The 16,683-nt window shown below is 42.5% G+C and overlaps 1 protein-coding gene across 1 annotated transcript in view; it reads left to right on the forward strand.

The window, feature by feature from the left end:
- Window positions 1-5,916: 5,916 nt before the first annotated feature.
- DNAH5 (dynein axonemal heavy chain 5) overlaps window positions 5,917-16,683 on the forward strand; it is a 291,972-nt gene continuing 281,205 nt past the window's right edge. Inside the window, 1 exon segment of the mRNA XM_023513078.1 lies at window positions 5,917-6,042. Within this exon segment, the coding sequence (XP_023368846.1) occupies window positions 5,917-6,042 (126 nt within the window).

Here is a 16,683-nt window from a genome sequence, read left to right on the forward strand (position 1 = left end):
GAGTTCATCTGTAACTTCCCAGAGTCTGTACCCTAATCATCAACATTCGAACAAAGGTGCATTTCCCTAATGCATTAAATAATCCTTGAATGAATTAAGTGAGCCAGTTATTAATGCTCCCCTCCAAGACGGAAAAGTCACACGAGCTTGCTTATTTCTTATTTCCAAGTTTGGGAAATTTTTCTTAACAGTCGCTTCCTTTTTTTCATAAATCCCCCTAACAGAAGGAACATCTTTAAGTTGGCTGCTGCTTCTCTTATGAAGAATTTGGAATAAAACTTTGACACATGCTCTTTTCAATATGGCTGAGAACTTGCTTTAACATTTCAATATTAAAAATTATTAGGTCATTCAAGTGCCAGGAAGCAGCCATTCTTGGCTAGACGGTTTCATTTGTTTTTGGTAATCTGAAGCCATACCTTGAAGACAGAAACTAAAATAGACCCTGTAAAGGCAATTTATAGTATAGGGAATTCTTCATGCATTTATACCAACTTTATTTTTCATTATTAATTGTTTCGACCATTTAAGTAATAAATTGGCTATATTCAAATGTAGGTAGAAAATACTGTTTCGATAAAATAGTAAATCTGTTTTTATGAAACTTCATTATTTTTTATTAGAACATTGCATCTTGACAAAAAAATAAACGTAATTTTACTGTATACAGGGTGTCCATAAAGTTCATGTGCAATTAGTGTGCAAGGTAAAATTGCACATGAAATTTGTGGACACGCTGTGTATTTCATGGTACTATTTAATACTGTAATCACACCCCCATTTTACTATGGGATATTGAGGTTTGGACACCTCAGTACGTTTTGTTGCTAATACTTTCTCTATTTTAGATAGAAATATTTTGGTAAACCATGATTCTACAGATAGAAAGTACAGGAGAAAAGCTTTTTCAGTTTTCTTTTTTTTTTTTTTTTTGAGACAGAGCCTCAAGCTGTCCCCCTGGGTAGAGTGTCGTGGCATTACAGCTCACAGCAACCTCCAACTCCTGGGCTCAAGCGAGTCTCCTGCCTCAGCCTCCCAAGTAGCTGGGACCACAGGCGCCTGCCACAACGCCCGGCTATTTTTTGGTAGCAGCCGTCATCGTTGTTTGGCTGGTCCAGGCTGGGGATTCGAACCCGCCACCTTAGGTGTACGTGGCTGGCGCCTTAGCCAGTTGAGCTATAGGCACCGAGCCAGCTTTTTCAGTTTTCATTTTGGTAGGTTCCTTTTTTGTAATTCTTCTGTGGCACTTTTTTTTTTTTGCAGTTTTTGGCCTGGGCTGGGTTTGAACCCGCCACCTCCAGCATATGGGGACAGCACCCTACTCCTTTGAGCCACAGGCGCTGCCCCTTCTGTGGCACTTTTTAAATGTTTTCTCAGATAAAAAAGGATTCATCACATCACGTGCTTAGGTTTCTAGATCGTAAGATTTTATTTGTGGTGGCATCTAAGTTTTCATTTTAACTGTACTGTTTTTATCACTAAAATTTTGCAAATAATGCCACTTCAAAATCTCTCTCTCTCATACTCATTTGGTATTTGATTGGTGTGAGCAGGTAGTAATTGTTAAAAGACCTTAAGAACAAAGCCAAGGTTTTCCCAATGAAGAAGAAATTTTGTCCTGTGGGCCGTGGCTTCAGCTTCTGTTCAAGTTTCCAGCCTACTTTAGAGATTTCAAACTTGCCAACCTCCACAACTGTGTAAGCCAATTCCTTGAAATAGATCTCTTATAGAGGTAACATACGTGTACACAGTTTGCATATATGTATATGTGTGTCTGTGTGTGTGTATGCATGCCTACATATATGTATACATACATACATCCTGCAGTTTCTATTTCTCTGGTAGAACCCTGAGTAATAATATACATTTGCAACTGAAAAACAAGACTAGGAATTAGCAAACCATTCTCTTCCTCCCTGCAAAGAAACTCTCTTTGAAGAGTTTAACTTTTTAAAATTTGCTCCCAATTCTGAGGTTATGTCTACTATGCAACTTTACATTTCTCCTTTTCTACTTTCATAATTCCTTCCACTAATTAATATTACCAAACCTTTATGAAGTACCCTATATACACAGTAGCCTTGCATTAGTGTTGATAAGCAGACTTAAAGGATGGGATAGTATCGAGTATGAGGCGCATCAAACAGGAATCATAATGGCAACAACAGAGACTGAACACCATTGGCTGAAGCAAAATCAACAAAACAAAGAATGTATTAGTTGGGGAAAGGACAGCTCAGAAAAGCTGAGAGAGCTGAACAGTGAGGCTTAGAAGGTGGCCAGGAGGATGTATCAGATGCAACCAGGAGCATGGTCAGACATCCTGCCATGAAACTGATACAGGGCTCCCCCAGTCAAGGATGGCCAGGGGACCCCAGTTTTCCTAGGCTTAGACAATTTCATGAAGGGAACACCTGACCTTGTGCCCTGATCTGGAGGGACTGCATTCATTCCTTTGTTGATAACACTCATTAACGATGAAAACGTGTTTCTATTTGTCAAGTCCTGGCTAGGTGTAAATTCTCAAGACCTAGTACCCATAGATAAAAAGCCCACATAGAAACTCCTCAGTTAGTTCTTTCCCCCTGCCAGAAGCTCTGGTGCCTTTTTCTTCTGTATTCTTTTCTAATTTCTAGATAAAATCCTATCTTGCCACTGATCTGTGGTCCGTGGGTTCATTCCTCAAATCCCCGAGACCAAGGACCTACTGAAGAGTGAAATTCCAGTAACAAAACCAGCCTAGTGGGGCCATCGCTACACCCAGCTGGCTCCTGCATACACTATTTTGGAGGCTACTGTTGCCTTTATTGTCCTTGGAAATGTAATGCCATTGTTGCTACTGCCAGCCTCTGCCAGAAGGTCCTCTCTGCTGTCCTATGTTTTTGGGTCACTGGCTCCTGATTCAAGCCCAAGGTGAGTGCCTTTAATTGGTTATGCCTGGATTGTATAATGAGGCCCTAGGTGTAAGGGTGCCTGGGAAAGCTTTTGGTATTTTTAGGGGACAGATAACTCTGCTTGGTGGGAAATTCTCCAAATATAGGAAAGGGATTTGGATGGTGCTCAGGGAAAGAGGACAAATGTCTACTGCTGTGTCTTTTGGTACTACTCATTGGTGTAAGGCAGCATGGCAGTAGCAGCCTAGACACCATGGAGCACCTTCATGGAGCACTTGGTGGTTAGTAGCCAAGTAGCTGGAGGGACCTAGGGATGATGCCCATGGACAACAATGACCAGTAGAAAAGGATGCCTATGAGAAGTGAGTGCTGTCCATGGTCAACCCCACAGATCCTCCAGGGAGTTTGTGTGAATGAGAGGAGGTGTGCCTGCAGCCTCCCTCACCACTGTTAGACAAAAACATACTCCACAATGCTTCAAACAAATAGAGGTTTAATTTCTCTACATAACAAGGAGAGGCATTGTCTATTGACAGTTCAGAGACACAAAGGTGCCAAAGCTATCATTTCTGTCATTTAAATAGCTCTGCCCTAGTGGTTATAATATGGCTGACTGCAACAGTTCCAGGTATCATGGCCATATTCCATGGCTGAAAAGTGTGAAAGGGACAGCTGGGTCTGTCTCTTTCATCGGAAAAACACAAGTGCTCCCAGGGGTCCTAGTAAACACCCATAGCTGCAAGGGAGGCTGGAAAATATTTGCAATGTCTTCTCTCTGAGATAGAGGCCAAGGAGAATGAGAATGAAACACAGGAGTGTTACCTAACCAACAGGGAATTCTGCCATCGCCAAGTTTTGTAATATGATTTAATTTTGATTTGTGAGCTGATAATTCCTTCATTTTATGTTGATGCTTGCCAGCCCACAGTTTATGATAGGCAACAAAAATTTCCCCTCCAAATTATGGAAGGTAAACAGTTGACAAAATTCTATCTAGTAATATCTCTTTCCCTCCCTTTTCTGGTAAATGGGAGGAAGTTACTATTATTTGATTGTAGTCATGTGCAAAAATGATGAATCACAGAATGCCAAGGCAGTGACAGAGCATTGAAAAGCATTATGATCCTGAAAATAGGACCTAGAGAGGAAAATGTATGGTTTTAAAGATTGAAATGTATTTAAAACATAGCACAAAAAGGTGACTTGTTTCAAATCCTGCTTCAGTCAATAAATAGCTATGTGGCCTCCAGAGACTCCATCTTTGTTTTCTCTTCTATAAAATGATAGTCTTTTCTTTTATTCTTCTTTTTTTAAAATGAAATCATAGCTGTGTACATTAATCCAATTATGGGGTACAATGTACTGGTTTTATATACAATTTGAAATACTTTCATGAAACTGGTTAACAGAGCACATTTGCTAGTCTTTTCAATGAGGTGAAATCATAATCTAGATGGGTTATTCTCAGATTTGAAATGTGTGACTGTATGTAATTTGTCCGGATGCCTTATGATGCTGTGTGGATGGACAAGGATAGATCGCTATATACTCATTCATTTAGTCTTTTTAAAATTCAAAAGCTGGTTTTTGAGCACCTACTGTGTGCTGGGCAATGGAGGCACCAAGCATGAATAAACCAGTTTAGTTGGGGTGGAGCTCAGATTGAAGTTTACTCTAAAATGTTTTTAGGAAAAGAAAGACTTTGGATTATTTTCTGAAGCAGGTTAGTCTAATTCCTTCCATGGTGGAATCACTTCTAGCCAAGCTCAGGGCAGGCAAGATCTAAGCAGATCACAACTCCTCCACCGCAGGCTGTTTCCCGCCAGCTCCTCGGTTCCCTGAAGCCTCCTCTCACAGAACTGACTCCATCTTCAGAAGGTCAAATTTAGGCATATGGCTGTGAGAAGGGTGGAAGAGCCGCTCAGTCAGCAAGCCGCTCTGTCCAACAAGAATGAAGGGTGGTGATGGGGCGCGGATGGGGTTGGGAGGACTAGTTTTCGAATGATTCAAGTGCATTTCATTTATTGTGTACTTTATTAGTGTTACACTGTAGCTTATAACGAAATAATTATACAACTTACCGTAATGCAGAATCAGGAGCACTGAGCTTGTTTTCCTGCAACTAGACAACCCTATCTGGGGAGGGGGGCGGGATGGGAGACAGTGACGTATGAAGCTTCCATTGCAGACCCCCTGCTCACCTCCTTCTCTGCCGTCTGGTTCCTAACAGGCCACAGACCGGTACCTGTCCTATCCCCAGCCCGGCCCTTGGGTGGGGACCGCAGCTTTAGGGCCTAATTCCTTGGAATTCATATGACTAGGAATTCGTACCTACCAATGCAGTTATAATTCTGATGGGTATACAGTATTTAGGAAGTTACCTCTATCACTTTTAGGTTAAAATTTTCTATTGAGGTTTAAGAAATAGCTGTGATGATACCTAACGTAGAAGATCTCAGTTTTGTTAGAAGACGAAGAAGAATCTAAGTTTTATCCTCTAAGACTAGGAATTCAAGACCATGGGAAGATGTGTGAATCAGAGTTGCAAGCCTTCTAAAGTTTATTTTGAGTTATTTTTTTCTCTTAAAGCTACAAACAGGCAAAAATTCGCATTCAAGCAAATTCCAGATAAACGGACTTGGCTACAAGTGATGCTGTAAGTAACACTGAGCTGAGACCTCACAGAAACTTGATGAAAAACAGTCAACAAACGGCATCTAGGGCTCCGAGGCCCGCTGAAAGCTCTGGACGTCCCCTCTCCGGTAGCGGGTTCTGAGCGAGCTGCCCGGCAGGTGGCTGGAGCGCCGGAACCCGGAGCGCCCGCCGGGCGAGGGGCGGGAGCCAGGTCCGGGAGGAGCATCGCCCGTCGCCATGGTAACAGCCAGAGCTGCAAACAACCCAACCTGCGGGACCCACCGCGGCACAAGAGGACTCCAGGGAGCAGCCGCGGGCAAGGCGCGACAGGGGAGGTCCCTGCACCGGCCCAGCCGCCACTACCGTGTCGCGATCCCCGCGGGACGCCATGGACAAGCAGGTACTGTGCGCGCTCTCGGCCCGCGCGGCTCCAGCCCAGCCGGGTCCGCCATGGCGCATGCGCGGAGGGCGGCCCCGGGCTCAGGGCTCAGCGCCGCGCCGGGTGTTAGCACAGGTTGGGGAGTCGGTGGCGTCTGTCCTGGGGTACAACTTCAGAGTTTGGAGACGGAAAATGCTTACTTGACCTTTTAGAGCTAGGATTGCGGCTTCTTGAGCTTTGCAGGTTTTTTCCTGAGGAGGTAGTTGTCAATCATGCCCATCAGGGCACCCATAAAATTGTAAAAAAAGTAGTAACTCTAGGGATTCCCTCCTCCCCTCTTCCTCTTGCTGTAAAAAGCCCCTTGGCTGTCAGCAGGGTGGAGCCAAGCAAGCCTTGGTTCCAAGTCGAGCATCAACAATATGCTCCAAGATCGCTTTGTTTCAAGCGTGGCGGTTACACGGTTACGCGTTCTTATTAGCCCTCGGGTTTGGACAGGTGCGAAGGTTTAGTTCCCTTGGAGAAACAGGGCAGGACGTGTGCAGAGAAGCCCCACTGGGTGGTTTCGTTCTGTCGTTTACATTTCCCCCAGTATGCAGCAGGTGAGATGCAGCTGGAAACGCGCTCCGTGCATTTAAATCAGCTCTCATTTCATTCAGTCTTGGAATTTAAAAGAAAAAAAAAAAAGAATATTGTAGAATGAAAAATAATCCAAGCATAGTACTCGTTTTTGCACCTACCTTCAAGGAAGATTGTATTTACATACATTTTTCATTTAGCTACGCTATCTATAGCTATGTAACTATAAGCCTCTATTATGCTAATCAATAAAGTATGCACTTTATCATGATTTAATTAACAAAGGTATACTTACTGAATTAAGAGCAACGTATATGCCTATACATTATGCAAATAATACTGCAGTTTTCCTTCTCTATGTTTCTTGCTTCAAAATTGGCATTTATTCTTGTGAGCATCCTTTTATGGAAAACACATTAATATTATTATTTTCATATAATTTATGTCATAAATACGTGGAATTTCCAATATAGCTCTTCTGTTTCATTGAAGACAAATGCTTATTATTTCTTTTTACTCTTGTAAGTCACTTTTTCCTTCATGTTCTTTCCAAAGAAAATAGTGACCCTGAAATGATAGATGGCAATTCTTATTCTAATACCAGTAAACTGGGCGGTGCCTGTGGCTCAGTGAGTAGGGTGCCAGCCCCATATACCGAGGGTGAAGGTTCAAACCTGGCCCTGGTCAAACTGCAACAAAAAATAGCCGCCGTTATGGCAGGCGCCAGGAGTCCCAGCTACTTGGGAGGCTGAGGCAGGAGAATCACCTAAGCCCAGGAGTTAGAGGTTGCTGTGAGCTGTGACTCCACAGCACTCTACTCAGGGCAATAAATTGAGACTCTGTCTCTAAAAAGTAATAATACCAGTAAACCAATGATTTTTGTGTATATCTTAAATAAAAACTCCTATAGTATTATTTAATCCTACAGGGAGTTCATCAAGTTCACCCTGTGAGGATAAAGCATGGCTATTTGCTTTATGTGTCTTCTTGGGTTTTATTATAATGTTTGTTTTAAGATTTCCGTGCCGTGGCCTTTGCTTCCAATTTTTTCTTGGTTTGTCCAAGTTGAAGTTGAAAGATTTGAAAATTACCAAATCTCTCTTGTTTAACTTAAGTAGAAATCTAGGAAATTAAATTTATATAGCTCTATCTATTCACTTGCAAAGATCCCCCAGAATGTGATTGAAGAATGTTTAATAATATGGGAAAATATTTACAATTAATGAGTGAAAAAAGTAGGTTACTAAAGCCATAGTTTCCAATTTTACAAAAATAAAAAAAGGTATGAACATATGGATAGAAACCAGAATGAAAGGACACACACCAAAATATTGATAATGATTATCTCTGGCCAGTGGTATTAAAAAAGATTTTAATATTCTTTGTTTTTTCTTCATTTGAAGTTTTTCATACATTATCTGTATAATGAATATACATAATATATATACATATATATTTGGTGTTAGTAAACACCATAAAGAATAAAGACCCCTAAAATATTAATGTAACTTTTTTCTCCTAAGACAAATTTAGCATACTTTGATAAATATTTTCCGTTTTCCAAGCACATGGGTCACCTCTTTGGAACACTGTTTTGTACCTTGTGCTCTCCCCCAGCTAAATAAACAGCCCCTATTTTACATAAATTGGAAATACTGTAGAAGGTGGTCCATGAGCTTGCCTAGGTCAACGTGAAGGGCAGCAGCAGTGAGACAAACGGATGGCTAAGTCCTTCTCCCTTTCCTGAGCAAGCATCATTTTCTCACCTCTCATCGGTAGCAGCTTATTGCCTCTTATCCGAGATTGAGTCCCAAAGGATTTTGGCAGCCCTAATAATTTATTATCCATGCTGCAAAAATGTATGGCTGTGGTTATATTATTTAGAAAAAATAGAAAGAAACAGATGCTCAAGCCAAGTATAAGGTGTCCAAATTGTTGCATCCCTGAAATGTGCCCTCCACAGAACTTTAAATGCCCCTAGAAAGCTAGAGTCTCTGGTTTCCCCCAGGGGCAAGTGATGATGTAGTTGAGGCCATTGTCAGTACTTGGAGGAGGGTGCTGAGAGTATGCAGGTTTCGAGGAACCGATTCCCACCGCATAAGAAATGCTAGGAGGAAGTTTACCTGTTACATTTTATCCTTTAGTCGGACTAAGCTCTTTCCTGGCACTCAGTGCAGTGGCTGTTTGTTTATACTTTAGTACTGTTTGCATTTGGCTTAGCTTCTTACTGCCTCACTTTTAACAAACAGACCAAAAAAAAAAAAAAGTTTAACAACTGCTCACTCATTACTTTATGAATGAAACCCAGTACCGTCAACTGCAGAGTGAATTACCTACCAGCGATATTTGTACTTCCCAGACTCTTGAGTCACAATCCTGCCAGGAAACCAGCTTCAAGACCGTATGTGGAGCCCTCCTATCATCTCAGGGCAGGCCCGGCCCATTACCAGATCCAGGTGTGGTGTGAAAGGCGTGCGTGGAATTGGTGGAACGAATGTTTTCTTTTTGTATTTGCCTCTCTCTAGAGAAAACGCTTAGAAGGTGAGGCTGGAGTAGGAAAAGTGGTATTAGAGATACTGAGCGGTTAGGTTCAATTCAACAAACACTTCTTAAGTCCCTTCTGTGTTAAAGGACCATGGAGTAACTCTGGGGAGCTTTTCCTTTCTTCTTTTCCTCCTTCACCCTCTCTCCCGCTTTCTTCCTTCACTCATCCCTTCTTCTCCCCCTCCCTCCATTCCTTCTTCCTTCTTCACCTTCCATCTCCCTCCCTTCCTTTCTCAGTTCTTTGTCTCTCCCTCCGTCATCCCTCTCTTCTCTGTATTTCCCTCCTTCCCTCTGAGCTATGCATCGCCCACTTGCTGCTAGATCCTTTCCCCAAATTCCCCTTCATGGCTCTGAAGCTTTCCTAACTCTCATTATACAGTTCATACCATTTCCCCCTTTTCTTGTGGGGATCAAATGAAGTGAACAAATTGTGACGACTGTCCACTATTTTTTGAGTAACTTACATTAAGATCAGTGGCCTCCCTTCCAAGAGACAGAGTCTATATGTTGAGAAAGGAAAGTGCACATATGGTAATTCTCAAATTCATGTGAGGACGCTGTCCAAAGCTTATGCTATTTTAATAAGCCTATTTAATAGAGAAAACCTACAGTTGTGCCTACCCCACAGGGAGTAATAGGATTATCATGGGATTCCGACAGATGCCATTTCTGCCCTGGGAAGGAAATACAAAGAGTCAGAATGTCAGAATTTCTTTCTCTTTTATTTTAAAATTTTATTTCAAAATATTAAGGGCATACAAATATTTTTGTTACATGGATACTTTATATAATGCTTAAGTGAGGACTTTGAGTGTGTCCATCACCGAAATAGCGGTCCTTGTACCTGGGAGGCCAGTTTCTACCTTTCCCTCCATCCATCCTCCCCCACTCTTGGTTTCCGGTCTTTACATCTCCTGGTGCCTGTGTGTGCTCAGTGTTTAACTCCCTGTTATTAGAGGGTGCATGCGGTATTTGTCATCTCATCCCTGAGACACTTTGCGTAGGATACTGGCCTTCCGTTCCATCCAAGTTCCTGCAAAAGACATTATTCCATTCCCTTTTATGTCTGAGCAGCGCTCTGTGGTAGATATACATCAGGTTTTCTTTATCTACTCGTGAGTTGATTGAAAGTTAGGTTGATTCCAAATCTTCGTGATTATAAATTGTGCTATGATAACATTCGAGTGCAGGTGTCTTTCTTATAAACTGACTTTTTCCCACTGGGTAGATACTCAGTAGGATCGCTGGATCAAATGGCGAGTCTACATTTATTTCTTTGCGGAATCTCATACTGTTGTACTAATTTGCAGTCCCACCGACAGTGTGTAACCGTTCCTTTCTCTCTGCATCCATGGCGGCATCTATTGTTTTTTGACTTTTTAATAATGGCCTGACATGGGTAAGTGGTTTTAATTCACATCCCCTAGTGGTTAGTGATGTTGAGCATTTTTCAGGGTCGCTGGCTGTCTGTCTATCTTGTTTTGAAAAACTTCTGTACATGTCTATTGCTCACTCCTTAGTGGGGTTGTTTGAGTTCTTTGTAGATTCTGGGTTATCAGCCCTTTTATTGGATGTAGAGTTGTAGAATATTTTCTTTCATTCTGTAGATTGTCTGTTACTCTGTTGATATTTTCTTTGCTGTGTGAAAAAGCATCTTTCTCTTTTGAAGCAGCCACTGGGTTGGACCATCAGGGCTTGGCCTTGGCATGTGGGCTCTGCCCTCTGCATTTGCCTCAGGGAGTGGTTGTGACCTCCCTGGAGTACTTGGACTTTGGAAAAAATAAAATGTCTTATACTCTTGGGAAGCTGAAGACTGTGTGCGTCATTTCTGAACATTGTTTAGTTTCTTTGGGGTAAAGAATGACAGAGCTTAGGATGCAATGGTATCCTGAGATATCCATTTATTGTTCATTACAAAGAAACTGAGCAAGGGCTAGCGCAGAGAAGGATGTCCTTACTGACTGTGGCAGTGTTCCCCAGGGAAGTGAAAGGTAATCCATGCACTGGGAGCCGGTGGGGGCTGGGGATACGTCCGGGAACAGACAGACAGGAGTCCTCGTGGTGTGTGGAGCTAACAGACTGGCGGAGAAGACAGCTGTGGAGACATCATTGCTCTATGACCAGCAGGAGTCTGGCAGAGGTCAGAGGAGGGGCACGACTCTCCAGCCAGAAGAAACGGGCTCCGTGAAGGTGCGAGGGCCACTGCAGACTCAGGGAGTGGAGCCAGTGTGGAGGCAGGAGGAGGGACGTGGGCTGCGGCCATGGCAGAGGACCAGGCAGGGCTTTGATGACATTTGATGGGAGGGAAGGAAAGACCAAGCCCTCCTGTCATTTTATGGCACTTACCATTTAGTAAAATGGCATTGATATCATAACCAACAAGCAGGCTGTGTTAGGCTCTAGAGCAGAGCCTAGAGTGCTCTGCTATATGCTGTGAGCCGAGTTACATCTTCCCCTAATCCATATGTTAAAGTTCTAACCCCTGAGTCCCTCAGAACGTGGATTGAATTTGGGGCCTTTAATTAAGAGATAATTAAGGTCAAACAAGGTCATATGTGTGGGCTCTAATTCAATATAATTAGTATCCTTGTACGAAGAGGTTAGAACACAGACACACACCAGGGAAGGGGGGACCACGTGAGGATACAGCAGCTAGGAAGCTGTCTGCAAGCCAAGGATAGGAACCTCAGAAGAAGCTAAACCTTGATCTTGGACTTCTCACCTCCAAAACTACGAGAAAGTAAGTTTCTGGTTTTGACGGCACTCAATCTGTGGGATTTTGTTTTGGCATCCTGGGCAAACTACCACACACTGCTAAGTCATTTGCATGGGTTGTCTCTGTTAATCCCTGCTATAGCCCAATGCTGTAGGATTTTCATTTTAGAGATGAGAAAACTGAGGCTTAATGAGGTTAGGCTCAAGGGCCCAAGCAAGTATCTATTAGGGACAAACACAAATCAAGTCATTCAGAGCTGAGGCCCAGGGTCATGAGAAAACACAATGGTGGGCGGGTGCATTCCTGTAATCCTAGCACTTTGGGAGGTTGATGCAGGTGGATTGCCTGAGCTTGGGAGTTCAAGACCAGCCTGAGCAAGAGCAAGACCCTGTCTCTACTAAAACAGAAAAACTAACTGCAGATTGTGGTGAGCACCTAAAGTCCCAGCTACTTGAGAGGCTGAGGCAAGAGAATTGCTTTATCCCAAGAGTTTGAGGTTGCTGTGAGCTGTGACACCGCAGCACTCTCCCCAGGACCACAAAGTAAGACTCTGTTTCAAAAACAAACAAAAAAGCACAATAGTGGCTGAGGCGGAGTGGGTTTGGAACAGGCAGCTTCAAGGATCAGGACTCAGTTAATGGAGTAAGCTCCACTCAGTGCTCCAGCAGACGTCAAATCCCTGCCTTGTCCCTGCTGGTTTGGCCTTAGGGATGCTTCCTGCGTCCTGCCAGCCCAGTCCAGCCCTTGGATATGGTGTGATCCTTCCCAGTTTGTCTTTCCACTTCCCCCTCCAAACTCATTCTCTGCCTTTCCCATTAGAAAATTCTCTGTGAACTTCAGGTCATGGAGTCTTGCCTTTTAAGACACAAACTTGATTCTGGTTGTGAATTTAAAATGCAAACTTCAGAATAAAGGGAAGAAGAAGAAGAAAATATCACATTTTCAGTCTTTTATTGATAAAGTGTTTTACCAAACCTGCTGTGCAGTGATGACTTAAAACAGCAGTTCTCAACCTGTGGGTCGTGACCCCTTTGGGGATCCAATGACCCTTTCACAGGGGTCGGCTAAATACATCCTGCATATCAGATATTTACATTACGATTCATAACAGTAGCGAAATTATAGTTATGAAGTAGCAACGAAAATAATTTTATGGTTTGGGGTCACCCCAACATGAGGAACTGTATTAAAGGGTCACGGCATTAGGAAGGTTGGGGATCACCGACTTAAAAGGAACATGGTCACATATGACATTTTGAAGATTTTTCTCATCAGTTGGTATGAGTTTGGATTTAAGTGGTTCTCAACCTGTGGGTTGCGACCACAGGAATTGTATTAAAGGGTTGCGGCATTAGGAAGGTTGAGAACCACTGGCTTAGAACATCCAAAGCCTGATAAACCCTAAAAGAGCTGAAGTGGTCTGAATTTATGACCAGAAGTACAACAGCCAAGTCTGTTATTTGGTTGTTATTCTGTGTCTAACAAATACCTAAACATCTGAGTTCCTGTGATGTTGGGGATAATGAGATGAAACATGGGTGAGTCTCTGCCCCAGGGGGTTTAAAATTGAGCTAGAAGAGACAGAGAGCCCATTTCAACGAGTATAGTAAGTTCTACGGTAGGAATATTCCCTGGACTGTTTTTGGTGTGGAAAGTGGGAGGACAAACTCCTGCCTGGGAGAGTCAAGGGGGCTTTCCAGAAAGAGGGTGCTTGAACTGGGGCTAGGAAATGAAATGGAAGGCAGCAGTACTGTCGAGGAGAAGGCTGCCCAAGCATGGAGGGCTGGCCACTGGGGACTGCAAGGGGGTTGGTGCAGTGGGGGTCACATGTCATAGAGGGATGTTGAGGCTGAGGCTGCAGAAGGAGTCCCGAGTCCCATGATGGAAAGGCTCCAGTGCTGAGCTTCAGATTTGCCCTTAAAAGCAAAGGTGGGAGTGGACGGGAATCATGGCTGCATTGCCTCGTGCAAAGGTGGCTCCAGAAGCATGAGCAGGGTGGTTTGGGACAGGATGGGACCAGAAAGGGAGAGCCAAGTTAGGAGGCAGTTGCAGCAGTCTAGGAAGAGAATGATGAAGGGGAGTGAGTGACCATTCAGAGCAGTCCACGATCTCACAAATTAAACCAAAGCTCAGCAAGGTTAAGTCAGTTTCCTAAAGTCACACAGCTAATGAGCAGTGGAACCAATGCTAGAAAAGAAAGTTGGGAAGATGGTCATCAGCTCCGAGGGCCTGCTCTGTGCTGTGCCTGCTGCTCACAGATGTGGTCTCCTTTCATCCACGCAGCTCTGCAGAAGGGAACAAACGCAGTTGTTCATTTCATTCATGGAAATGCAGATGCAAAGAAGTGAAGAGACTTACCCAGGGTCAAACGGCTTGTTAAGTACAGCAAGGGAACCCAGACCTCTCCATTTCAACCTGCTGCCGCCATTGGGGATTGATAGCTTTTGCAAGGTGTATTTTTCATAGGAGAAAGGGAATAGAAAACAGCTCCTGGTTAATGGACTCAGGTGGAGCTTAAATGTTGCTGTTCAGGGTTAAAGAACCCCTGGGCCATGCTGATTCCACACTGCTTGGCTTTCAAAACAACTTTGTGTTCTGGTTTAGGTGAAGACAGCCTCTATTAGTCAGCCCTCAGGTCTCAGGAAAAAGGTAGCTGTGACTGAGCTCTCCCTTGCTGTCCATGTAGCCCCACATTTCAGAGGGCTCTCCTCTCTTTTCTCTTTCAGATAAGGAACTGCTGGGCCAGTTCTCTCTAAGTCAAGAGAGACTTAGACTTAGACTTTGACTTAGATTTTGTGTTCCTATTTCACAATAGACGATATTTAAGCAGACGCAAAGCAGCGGTAAGAGAAAATTTCTTTTTAAACAAAGGAGGAAGCTTCAGAAAGTTGGTGATTGTTCCAGTTGTTGTTACTGCATGTCAGATTGCCCCCAAATTTAGTTGCCCAAAATAGCAAAAATAATTGTATTATCTCTTCCAATTTCTGTGGGTCAGGAAACCAGGGAAGGGCTGAGTTGGGTGGTCCTATCTTAGGGGCTTCTCAGGTGGCTCGTGGGAGGCTGTCCCCCAGCATCTCCCGCCTCCTCCTAAGTCTTAGACAGTTTCACGTGGTGTCTTCACACAGGTTACTTTGGGCTTCCTCCTAGCAAGGCAGGCTCAAGGCCATGGGCTGCTTTCACGGTGGCTGAGAGCCTCAAAGAGAGAGTATTTCAGAGAGCAAGGAGGCAGCTGCGTTACATTTATGACCTAACTTTGGAAGTCACTTCTGCTATAATCTATTGGTTGAAGTAGGGATGTGCTCTCCATGCCCAGTTTTAGGGGAGGAGACTCCACTTCTCAATGGGAAGAATGTCAAGCTCCCAGTGAATGGAGAACAGGTGGGGTGGGATGTTTTCGTGGCCATCTTTAGAAACTACTACTTGCCTCCAAAGTCACAAATGGGATAGGAGAGAGAGACAAGACGGAAGGACTGACAGCTTTTCTTTGTGACCAAGGATATTGGGGATCTCTTCAGTGGCTTTTTACTTGCTAATGAGTCTTGCCAACCAAAGAAATCAAAGCATTTCTCACAGTATAAGTGAATGTCATTCAAATAGAGACGAAAAACATAAATGCATCTTGCTTCAAAATCAAACAAGAAATGGAATTTCCTCCAGATCTGACCTTTTTTTGGCAAGGAACTATTTGTGATCAAGTGAAAACACTTTTTAGAATTTTCTGTGAAACTCTGATATTTTCTTCTCCAGATTCACAATTAATAGCAAAATTATAATTTCTAGAAATATAAACATTAGTTAAATTTATTGCTATGAAGGCAAAATAAAAAAGAACAATGAGAATAATATATTCCTATTACTAGATTACTATTCAAAATGTAGAAATGCTATTCATTAAAAACAACGAAAATTTTTGTTTGAAAGGAAGCACTTCTGTTATGCAAACTGGAACTTTAATTTTTAAGTTCTGTTGTGCATAAAAAGAGACATGTATTGCTCAATTTTTGATTACTAGAATAGCTGTGTTTTGTTCTTTAACTTTATCCTTATAAGCATAACTTACAGTTGTTCTTTCTTAGATAAGAAAGTGGCCTTTTGGGAACAAATGCATTTCTCATTTTCTAAAGTATAAGTACATTTTGAAAGATTACTATGTTAAGCATGTAACAATTTTGCCAGCTAAGCCAAATTAATAAACTTGATTTTTTTTTTCTCCTTGAAGTTACTAAATTTTGTCAAGTTGATCTAGAATTGTGTCTAGAAATTATGTACAGGTAACCTCAGTTTTTCTAATGTTTTTATGTTGTCAACTTTAAAAGTACATTTATATGTTTAATTTTTAGGAAAAACATATAAAAAAATCACATAGCCAAAAAAGTCCCCTAAACCACAGTGATCTTTTAAAATGTGTTGGGGGTGGGGCACAATTACAAGAGGGACTTGACCTAACAACTGCAATCAGTGTAACCTAATTCTTTGTACCCTCAATGAATTCTAAACAATAAAAATAAAATAAAATGTGTACCTATAAAAGGGTATATGTATGCACTCCACTAGAAAGATGCATCTGAAATTTTCGTTCTAAAGTGATTATTTTTCTAATTGATTTTTTTAGTACTACATAATAGATAAAGAAATTAAAGCTGACACCAGTAAAGGGTTGGTATGTTGGTTGAGTTCATCGCTTGGTTTTGGCTTTGAGGGCACATGAACCCTCTAATGGGCCAGGGGTAGGAAGCATCAGAGTTTCACAGCCCACTCCGTTGTCTGTATAGCATATGATTGGTGCCCCAACTTCTCTCTTATGTCAAATTTTACTATATCATAAGTCATCCCTTTGAGTTACAAAGTTTTCTTTAAAATTAAATATCTCAAGGGAAGGTGTCTGTGTTTGTTTAATCAGGCTGTAGTAATAAAGTGGGACAGACTGGATGGGTTAGAAC

The sequence above is a fragment of the Otolemur garnettii genome, unplaced genomic scaffold (assembly GCF_000181295.1).
Source record: "Otolemur garnettii isolate 467f Iridium unplaced genomic scaffold, OtoGar3 scaffold00033, whole genome shotgun sequence".
In the NCBI taxonomy this organism is placed as follows: Eukaryota; Metazoa; Chordata; class Mammalia; order Primates; family Galagidae; genus Otolemur; species Otolemur garnettii.